The sequence below is a fragment of the Lampetra fluviatilis genome, chromosome 3, assembly GCF_964198595.1.
Source record: "Lampetra fluviatilis chromosome 3, kcLamFluv1.1, whole genome shotgun sequence".
In the NCBI taxonomy this organism is placed as follows: Eukaryota; Metazoa; Chordata; class Hyperoartia; order Petromyzontiformes; family Petromyzontidae; genus Lampetra; species Lampetra fluviatilis.
The window spans coordinates 15,365,177-15,375,636 of NC_136277.1; the positions used below are offsets into that span (position 1 = coordinate 15,365,177).

The 10,460-nt window shown below is 59.8% G+C and overlaps 1 protein-coding gene across 1 annotated transcript in view; it reads left to right on the top strand.

Moving 5' to 3' along the window:
- LOC144953273 (mesoderm induction early response protein 1-like) overlaps nucleotides 1-10,460 on the top strand; it is a 28,346-nt gene that overhangs the window by 10,843 nt on the left and 7,043 nt on the right. Inside the window, 7 exon segments of the mRNA XM_078883847.1 lie at nucleotides 608-693; nucleotides 1,875-1,947; nucleotides 8,210-8,223; nucleotides 8,225-8,314; nucleotides 8,430-8,480; nucleotides 9,902-9,934; nucleotides 9,937-9,985. Of these exon segments, the coding sequence (XP_078739973.1) occupies nucleotides 608-693; nucleotides 1,875-1,947; nucleotides 8,210-8,223; nucleotides 8,225-8,314; nucleotides 8,430-8,480; nucleotides 9,902-9,934; nucleotides 9,937-9,985 (396 nt within the window).

The window sequence follows — 10,460 nt, forward strand, 5'->3', positions numbered from 1 at the left end:
TGTCATAGAGGAGGTCGTAGAGGAGGTAATTGAGGAGGCAATCGAGGTCACAGAGGAGGTCATCAAGGTCACAGCGGTCATCGAGGTAATCGAGGTCATAGAGGAGGTCATTGAGGAGGTTTTTGAGGTAATGGAGGTCAAAGAGGAGGTCATCGACGCCATCAAACTCATAGAGGAGGTCATAGAGGTCATTGAGGAGGTAATTGAGGTAATCGAGGTCAAAGAGGAGGTCATCGAGGTCATCGAGCTCATAGAGGAGGTCATCGAGGTCATAGAGGAGGTCATCGAGGTCATCGGTCATCGAACTCATAGAGGAGGTCATAGAGGTTGAACCGAAGCACCCTCCTGTACGGAGCGTCCACTGCGAATCGTAATGCGCAGCACCGCGTGTGACCGTGTGGCGCCTCCCCCCCCCTCCCCCCCCTCCACCCCCTCCCCCCCCTCCCCCCCTCCCCCCCCTCCACCCCCTCCCCCCCCTCCACCCCCTCCCCCCCTCCCCCCTCTCCACCCCCTCCACCCCCTCCCCCCCCCTCCACCCCCTCCACCCCCTCCACCCCCTCCCCCCCCTCCACCCCCGGCACTCCTCCCGCTGCGCTGCTGTCGGCAGCGCGAGCTCTGCTGGGCGAGGGAGACAAGGGCAGCTCCGAGTCGGAGGACGACGAGGACTACATGCCGTCCGACGACTGGAAGAAAGTAAGAAGGCTCCCCACGCCCCGCTCCCCCGCTCCCCCCTCCCCCGCTCCCCCTCTCCCCCCTCCCCCGCTCCCCCCTCTCCCCCCCTACCCCGCTCCCCCCCTTCCCCCTCCCCCACGCCCCCCTCCCTCCCTCCCCCGGCCCACCCCAGCTGCGGTCAGTCCGTTCATTTTCATTCAATCACCTCGCACACAAACAACACGATCAGAATATGTATTTATGCCGGGGGAATCCGATGAGCTGTGAAGCTCTGTTTCACAGATGTCCAGTTGACGACAGCGACAGCGCCAATGGCCGTTGGCCGCTAACCGACAACAGTACGAGTGCACGCACGTTGATCTTCTTTCGCACCGTACGTAGCCAACCGTGCTAGTCGGAGGTGCGGGGGCAAGGACAACAAACTAAACACAACAACAACAAGCAGTTTTGAAGAAGTCGGTTTGTATTCTTTCGGTAAAGTCATGTAGATAGGTTCAAATAAACAAAAAATTACGACGTTTCCATCGCAAGCGTTCGTCATCAGGAAGAGGGGGTTAGCTTCTAAAGGCAAACTGGTTATAAAGGTTTGAAATGGGCGTAGCCCAAATATCAGCAGCCAATGTTAATGTAAGCGGTGGGCAGTTTGTCCAAGCTCGATGATGATGATCTAAAAGTGCCGTAGCTCCCAGTGGCTTCCTAATGCCGGAAGGAAGAGAGCGTTCCAGACGGCCGCAGAAGCGCACCAGAAAGCTCTGCGCGATGCGGCGACTGCCGTGTTTTGTTCGATGGCCGAGCCTAAAAGTTTGCCACCGCCGCCGCTACGAGGTCGACCGGAGTTCGTGGTCATCGTCACGGCGACGTCACGGCGGCGTTTGCGCCAGGCCAGGTGCACGCCGAGGTCGCTTGAAAGTGTCGACGGCTCCCTCGGCAGGAGGTCGCGGTTGAGGGGGGGGGGGGTGCCTTGGGGGGTTTCACGGGCTTGAAAGTGACTGGCCCTACACCGGCTTGATTCTTTGCAAAAGGTATCTCTGTTTGGTGTTTGAACATCTGAACACAACTCCTGTTTTATTGCCACGAACGGTAAAGCCGATTCATAATTTTTAATACTTTGAAACTAGCAAGAAAGGTCCCCATGAATCGAGGGTTGTCATCGTTTTGCCACGACTCTGCCTCCTCCCCCCCCCTCGCCGCCCCGGTGCCAGGAGATCATGGTGGGCTCCATGTACCAGGCCGAGGTGCCCACGGGGATTTGCCGCTACCAGGACGGCGAGAAGGGTGAGGCCCTCTCGGCACCGGCGAGGCGGTGGCTCCCGCTCTACCACGTTCTTGGCACTGGAAGTTGAACTTTTCCCCATAGTAGCCAGCCACTACTACGACTATGACTACTACTAACCACTAACCCAATAGCCAGACAGCCACTACTACGACTATGACTACTACTAAACACTAACCCACTAGCCAGCTAGACAGCCACTACTACGACTAACCTCTAACCCGCTCGCCAGCCACTACTATTACGACTACTACTAACCCACGAGCCAGCCTGCCTGCCCCTACTACCATCACCTAACCCAGTACCCAGCCTGCCTGCCCCTACTACCATCACCTAACCCAGTGGCCAGCCTGCCCCCACTACCATCACCTAACCCAGTAGACAGCCTGCCCCCACTACCATCACCTAACCCAGTAGCCAGCCTGCCCCTACTACCATCACCTAACTCAGTAGACAGCCTGCCCCCACTACCATCACCTAACCCAGTAGACAGCCTGCCCCTACTACCATCACCTAACCCAGTAGCCAGCCTGCCCCCACTACCATCACCTAACCCAGTAGACAGCCTGCCCCCACTACCATCACCTAACCCAGTAGACAGCCTACCCCTACTACCATCACCTAACCCAGTAGACAGCCTGCCCCTACTACCATCACCTAACCCAGTAGACAGCCTGCCCCTACTACCATCACCTAACCCAGTAGACAGCCTGCCCCCACTACCATCACCTAACCCAGTAGACAGCCTGCCCCTACTACCATCACCTAACCCAGTAGCCAGCCTGCCCCTACTACCATCACCTAACCCAGTAGCCAGCCTGCCCCTACTACCATCACCTAACCCAGTAGACAGCCTGCCCCCACTACCATCACCTAACCCAGTAGACAGCCTGCCCCGACTACCATCACCTAACCCAGTAGACAGCCTGCCCCCACTACCATCACCTAACCCAGTAGCCAGCCTACCCCTACTACCATCACCTAATCCACTAGACAGCCTGCCCCCACTACCATCACCTAACCCAGTAGACAGCCTGCCCCCACTACCATCACCTAACCCAGTAGACAGCCTGCCCCCACTACCATCACCTAACCCACTAGACAGCCTGCCCCCACTACCATCACCTAACCCAGTAGACAGCCTGCCCCCACTACCATCACCTAACCCAGTAGCCTGCCTGCCCCCACTACCATCACCTAACCCAGTAGACAGCATGCCCCTACTATCATCACCTAACCCAGTAGACAGCCTGCCCCCACTACCATCACCTAACCCAGGAGCCTGCCTGCCCCTACTACCATCACCTAACCCAGTAGACAGCCTGCCCCTACTACCATCACCTAACCCAGTAGACAGCCTGCCCCTACTATCATCACCTAACCCAGTAGACAGCCTGCCCCCACTACCATCACCTAACCCAGTAGCCAGCATGCCCCCACTACCATCACCTAACCCAGTAGACAGCCTGCCCCCACTACCATCACCTAACCCAGTAGACAGCCTGCCCCCACTACCATCACCTAACCCAGTAGACAGCCTGCCCGCACTACCATCACCTAACCCAGTAGACAGCCTGCCCCCACTACCATCACCTAACCCAGTAGACAGCCTGCCCCCACTACCATCACCTAACCCAGTAGACAGCCTGCCCCCACTACCATCACCTAACCCAGTAGCCTGCCTGCCCCCACTACCATCACCTAACCCAGTAGACAGCCTGCCCCTACTATCATCACCTAACCCAGTAGACAGCCTGCCCCCACTACCATCACCTAACCCAGTAGCCTGCCTGCCCCTACTACCATCACCTAACCCAGTAGACAGCCTGCCCCCACTACCATCACCTAACCCAGTAGACAGCCTGCCCCTACTACCATCACCTAACCCAGTAGACAGCCTGCCCCTACTATCATCACCTAACCCAGTAGACAGCCTGCCCCCACTACCATCACCTAACCCAGTAGCCAGCCTGCCCCCACTACCATCACCTAACCCAGTAGACAGCCTGCCCCCACTACCATCACCTAACCCAGTAGACAGCCTGCCCCCACTACCATCACCTAACCCAGTAGACAGCCTGCCCGCACTACCATCACCTAACCCGGTAGACAGCCTGCCCCCACTACCATCACCTAACCCAGTAGACAGCCTGCCCCCACTACCATCACCTAACCCGGTAGACAGCCTGCCCCCACTACCATCACCTAACCCAGTAGCCAGCCTGCCCCCACTACCATCACCTAACCCAGTAGACAGCCTGCCCCCACTACCATCACCTAACCCAGTAGCCAGCCTGCCCCCACTACCATCACCTAACGCAGTAGCCAGCCTTCCCCCACTACCATCACCTAACCCAGTTGCCAGCCTGCCCCCACTACCATCACCTAACCCAGTAGCCAGCCTGCCCCCACTACCATCACCTAACCCAGTAGACAGCCTGCCCCCACTACCATCACCTAACCCAGTAGACAGCCTGCCCCCACTACCATCACCTAACCCAGTAGACAGCCTGCCCGCACTACCATCACCTAACCCGGTAGACAGCCTGCCCCCACTACCATCACCTAACCCAGTAGACAGCCTGCCCCCACTACCATCACCTAACCCAGTAGACAGCCTGCCCCCACTACCATCACCTAACCCAGTAGCCAGCCTGCCCCCACTACCATCACCTAACCCAGTAGACAGCCTGCCCCCACTACCATCACCTAACCCAGTAGCCAGCCTGCCCCCACTACCATCACCTAACGCAGTAGCCAGCCTTCCCCCACTACCATCACCTAACCCAGTTGCCAGCCTGCCCCCACTACCATCACCTAACCCAGTAGACAGCCTGCCCCTACTACCATCACCTAACCCAGTAGACAGCCTGCCCCTACTACCACCACCTAACCCAGTAGACAGTCTGCCCCCACTACCATCACCTAACCCAGTAGACAGCCTGCCCTCAATACCATCACCTAACCCAGTTGCCAGCCTTCCCCCACTACCATCACCTAACCCAGTTGCCAGCCTGCCCCCACTACCACCACCTAACCCAGTAGACAGCCTGCCCCTACTATCATCACCTAACCCAGTAGACAGCCTGCCCCTACTACCACCACCTAACCCAGTAGACAGCCTGCCCCCACTACCATCACCTAACCCAGTAGACAGCCTGCCCTCACTACCATCACCTAACCCAGTAGCCAGCCTGCCCCCACTACCATCACCTAACCCAGTAGACAGCCTGCCCCCACTACCATCACTTAACCCAGTAGACAGCCTGCCCCCACTACCATCACCTAACCCAGTAGACAGCCTGCCCTCACTACCATCACCTAACCCAGTAGCCTGCCCCTACTACCATCACCTAACCCAGTAGACAGCCTACCCCTACTACCATCACCTAATCCACTAGACAGCCTGCCCCTACTACCATCACCTAACCCAGTAGACAGCCTGCCCCCACTACCATCACCTAACCCAGTAGACAGCCTACCCCTACTACCATCACCTAATCCACTAGACAGCCTGCCCCTACTACCATCACCTAACCCAGTAGACAGCCTGCCCCCACTACCATCACCTAACCCAGTAGACAGCCTGCCCCCACTACCATCACCTAACCCAGTAGCCTGCCTGCCCCTACTACCATCACCTAATCCACTAGACAGCCTGCCCCTACTACCATCACCTAACCCAGTAGACAGCCTGCCCCTACTACCATCACCTAACCCAGTAGCCAGCCTGCCCCCACTACCATCACCTAACCCAGTAGCCAGCCTGCCCCCACTACCATCACCTAACCCAGTAGACAGCCTGCCCCCACTACCATCACCTAACCCAGTAGACAGCCTGCCCCTACTACCATCACCTAACCCAGTAGACAGCCTGCCCCCACTACCATCACCTAACCCAGTAGACAGCCTGCCCCCACTACCATCACCTAACCCAGTAGCCAGCCTGCCCCCACTACCATCACCTAACGCAGTAGCCAGCCTTCCCCCACTACCATCACCTAACCCAGTTGCCAGCCTGCCCCCACTACCATCACCTAACCCAGTAGCCAGCCTGCCCCCACTACCATCACCTAACCCAGTAGACAGCCTGCCCCCACTACCATCACCTAACCCAGTAGACAGCCTGCCCCCACTACCATCACCTAACCCAGTAGACAGCCTGCCCGCACTACCATCACCTAACCCGGTAGACAGCCTGCCCCCACTACCATCACCTAACCCAGTAGACAGCCTGCCCCCACTACCATCACCTAACCCAGTAGACAGCCTGCCCCCACTACCATCACCTAACCCAGTAGCCAGCCTGCCCCCACTACCATCACCTAACCCAGTAGACAGCCTGCCCCCACTACCATCACCTAACCCAGTAGCCAGCCTGCCCCCACTACCATCACCTAACGCAGTAGCCAGCCTTCCCCCACTACCATCACCTAACCCAGTTGCCAGCCTGCCCCCACTACCATCACCTAACCCAGTAGACAGCCTGCCCCTACTACCATCACCTAACCCAGTAGACAGCCTGCCCCTACTACCACCACCTAACCCAGTAGACAGTCTGCCCCCACTACCATCACCTAACCCAGTAGACAGCCTGCCCTCAATACCATCACCTAACCCAGTTGCCAGCCTTCCCCCACTACCATCACCTAACCCAGTTGCCAGCCTGCCCCCACTACCACCACCTAACCCAGTAGACAGCCTGCCCCTACTATCATCACCTAACCCAGTAGACAGCCTGCCCCTACTACCACCACCTAACCCAGTAGACAGCCTGCCCCCACTACCATCACCTAACCCAGTAGACAGCCTGCCCTCACTACCATCACCTAACCCAGTAGCCAGCCTGCCCCCACTACCATCACCTAACCCAGTAGACAGCCTGCCCCCACTACCATCACTTAACCCAGTAGACAGCCTGCCCCCACTACCATCACCTAACCCAGTAGACAGCCTGCCCTCACTACCATCACCTAACCCAGTAGCCTGCCCCTACTACCATCACCTAACCCAGTAGACAGCCTACCCCTACTACCATCACCTAATCCACTAGACAGCCTGCCCCTACTACCATCACCTAACCCAGTAGACAGCCTGCCCCCACTACCATCACCTAACCCAGTAGACAGCCTACCCTACTACCATCACCTAATCCACTAGACAGCCTGCCCCTACTACCATCACCTAACCCAGTAGACAGCCTGCCCCCACTACCATCACCTAACCCAGTAGACAGCTCTGCCCCCACTACCATCACCTAACCCCAGTAGCCTGCCTGCCCCTACTACCATCACCTAATCCACTAGACAGCCTGCCCCTACTACCATCACCTAACCCAGTAGACAGCCTGCCCCTACTACCATCACCTAACCCAGTAGCCAGCCTGCCCCCACTACCATCACCTAACCCAGTAGCCAGCCTGCCCCCACTACCATCACCTAACCCAGTAGACAGCCTGCCCCCACTACCATCACCTAACCCAGTAGCCTGCCTGCCCCTACTACCATCACCTAACCCAGTAGCCAGCCTGCCCCTACTACCATCACCTAACCCAGTAGACAGCCTGCCCGACTACCATCACCTAACCCAGTAGCCAGCCTGCCCCCACTACCATCACCTAACCCAGTAGCCAGCCTGCCCCTACTACCATCACCTAACCCAGTAGACAGCCTGCCCCCACTACCATCACCTAACCCAGTAGCCAGCCTGCCCCACTACCATCACCTAACCCAATAGACAGCCTGCCCCCACTACCATCACCTAACCCAGTAGACAGCCTGCCCCTACTACCACCACCTAACCCAGTAGCCTGCCTGCCCCCACTACCATCACCTAACCCAGCAGCAGCACTGCCCCTACTACCATCACCTAACCCAGTAGACAGCCTGCCCCCACTACCATCACTAACCCAGCAGCCAGCCTGCCCCTACTACCATCACCTAACCCAGTAGACAGCCTGCCCCACTACCATCACCTAACCCAGTAGCCAGCCTGCCCCACTACCATCACCTAACCCAGTAGACAGCCTACCCCTACTACCATCACCTAACCCAGTAGACAGCCTGCCCCACTACCATCACCTAACCCAGTAGACAGCCTGCCCCCACTACCATCACCTAACCCAGTAGCCTGCCTGCCCTACTACCATCACCTAACCCAGTAGACAACCTGCCCCCACTACCATCACCTAACCCACTAGCCATGTCACCAGCCCATGCTACCATCACCTAACCCGTACCCCCCCCCCCCCCACCCCCCCACCAGCGTACGAGGGCGAGGGACCAGCTGCTGTGGAGGCCGTGCCCGCTGCTGCTCGACGGCGAGCTGGAGGGATTCCTGCGGCAGAGGGCCGCCAGGCCCGGCGGGGAGGGGGACGATCACGGGGGTGGGGGAGAAGGGGGGGTGGAGGAGGGGGGCGGGGGAGAGGGGGGGAGGGGGAGAGGGGGGAGAGGGCCCGGGGGGGAGTCGGGGGGAGGGGGGCGGCGGGGGCCTCCACGCCATCCCTGAGGGCAACCACGTGCGCGATCGCGAGCAGGTGGGCGCCGTGGTGGCGGTGGCGGTGGTGTCGGTGGTGTTTGTGGTAGTGGTGGTGGTGGTGGCGGCGGCGGCGGTGGTGGTGGTGGCGGCGGTGGTGGTGGTGTCGGTGGTGGTGGTGTCGGTGGTGGTGGTGGTGGTGTCGGTGGTGGTGGTGGCGGCGGTGGTGGTGGTGTTGGTGGTGGTGTTGGTGGTGGTGGTGGTGTTGGTGGGTGGTGGTGTCGGGTGGTGTTGGTGGTGTCTGTGGTGGTGGTGGTGTTTGTGGTGGTGGTGGCGGCGGTGGCGGTGGTGGTGGTGGTGTCGGTGTGTGGTGGTGTTGGTGGTGGTGAGTGTCGGCGGTGGTGGCGACGATTACAATGATGCAATTGTGTGTGCGTGCGCACGTATATGTGTGTGTGTGGCTAGTGGGGAGCGGTAGTGTCGCGGTTAGCGCTGCGCTACGAACCCGACGACTCGAGTTCGATTCCCGCTCACAGCCACCAACACCGGTGACGATTATCTGAACCAGTCTTGGGTCGACTCAGCCTACAATGAGTACCTGGTGCGATGTGTGAACATCGTCACCGGGGAGGCAAAGGCGGCCGGTCGTTGTGCTGGCCACCCACCCCCCTCGTGTGCCGTGTCGGCCTTCATAGGTGCTCGCTAACAGCACTTGCCCGTACAGTCTTACAGGCTATACGGGGGATCGTTTGTGTGGCTCGTGCCAGGCTAGTGTGCACGTTGAGGTTACTAGTGTCCCGGACTTGCTGCCTGCCGGCAGTCGGGTCACGACACAGGCCCACAGTACAACAGCAACACCAACAGCAGCAGCAGCGCTTTTCGCCACTAAGTGGCGGTGGCGTCACCACGGCGCTCGTGCCAGGCTAGGTGCGCTCTGAGGTTTCACGTGAACTCACCGCTGGCAGGAGGTCTACAAAGGTCCCCCGTGTAGCCCACATCCGGCTGTAGGGGCAAGTGCTGTCAGCGAGCAGCAGCACCTGACGGTGAAGTCCGGCACGGTGGCACACGAGGCTGGTGGCCTGGCGAGCACCACCCCGGCGGCGTCCCCACCTCCCCCCTAAACTCACTCCGCCTCTCCCCCCCCCCTTCCCCCTGGCCGCACCCCCTCTCCCCCTAAACTCACTCCCCCCCTCCCCCCCCTCCCCCTTTGCCGCACCCCCCCTCCCCCCTAAACTCACGCCCCCCCTCCCCTTGGCTGCACCCCCTCTCCCCCCTAAACTCACGCCCCCCCCTCCCCTTGGGCTGCACCCCCTCTCCCCCTAAACTCCCTCCCCCCCCTCCCCCCCATTCTCCCCATTCTCCCCCTTCCCCCCTCTCCCTTTCTCCGCCCACCCTCTGCGCCCTCTCTCACCCCCCCCCATTCTCCCCCCTCTCCCGCCCCCCATCCCCCCGGGTCTGGCCCCCCCCCCACCCCCCCCCCAGGCTCTGTACGAGCTCATGAGGAGCAACTACGAAGCGCTGCCGAGCACATCGCCAAGATGCGCTCCAACGACCGCGCCGTCAAAGGTGGGGGGGAAGGGGGGGTGGGGGGGGTGGGGTAGGGGGGGGTGGGGGGGGCAGGGGGGGTTGTGGTGGGCTCCCAGGCTGAGCTAGGGAGTCCCCTAGGGTTACTCAGGGCGAGCAGGGGGGTGTCTTGGTCTGAGTAAGGGGTCTCGGTGTGAGTAGGGGGGATCCTCTGTGAGTAAGGGTCTCGGTGTGAGTAGGGGGTCCTCTGTGAGTAGGGGTTGTCTCGGTGTGAGTAGGGGGTCCTCTGTGAGTAAGGGGTCTCGGTGTGAGTAGGGGTCCTCTGTGAGTAAGGGGTCTCAGTGTGAGTAGGGGTCCACTGTGAGTAAGGGGTCTCGTGTGAGTAGGGGGTCCTCTGTGAGTAGGAGGGGTCTCAGTGTGAGTAGGGGGTCCTCTGTGAGTAAGAGGTCTCGGTGTGAGTAGGGGGTCCTCTGTGAGTAGGGGTCTCAGTGTGAGTAGGGGGTCCTCTGTGAGTAGG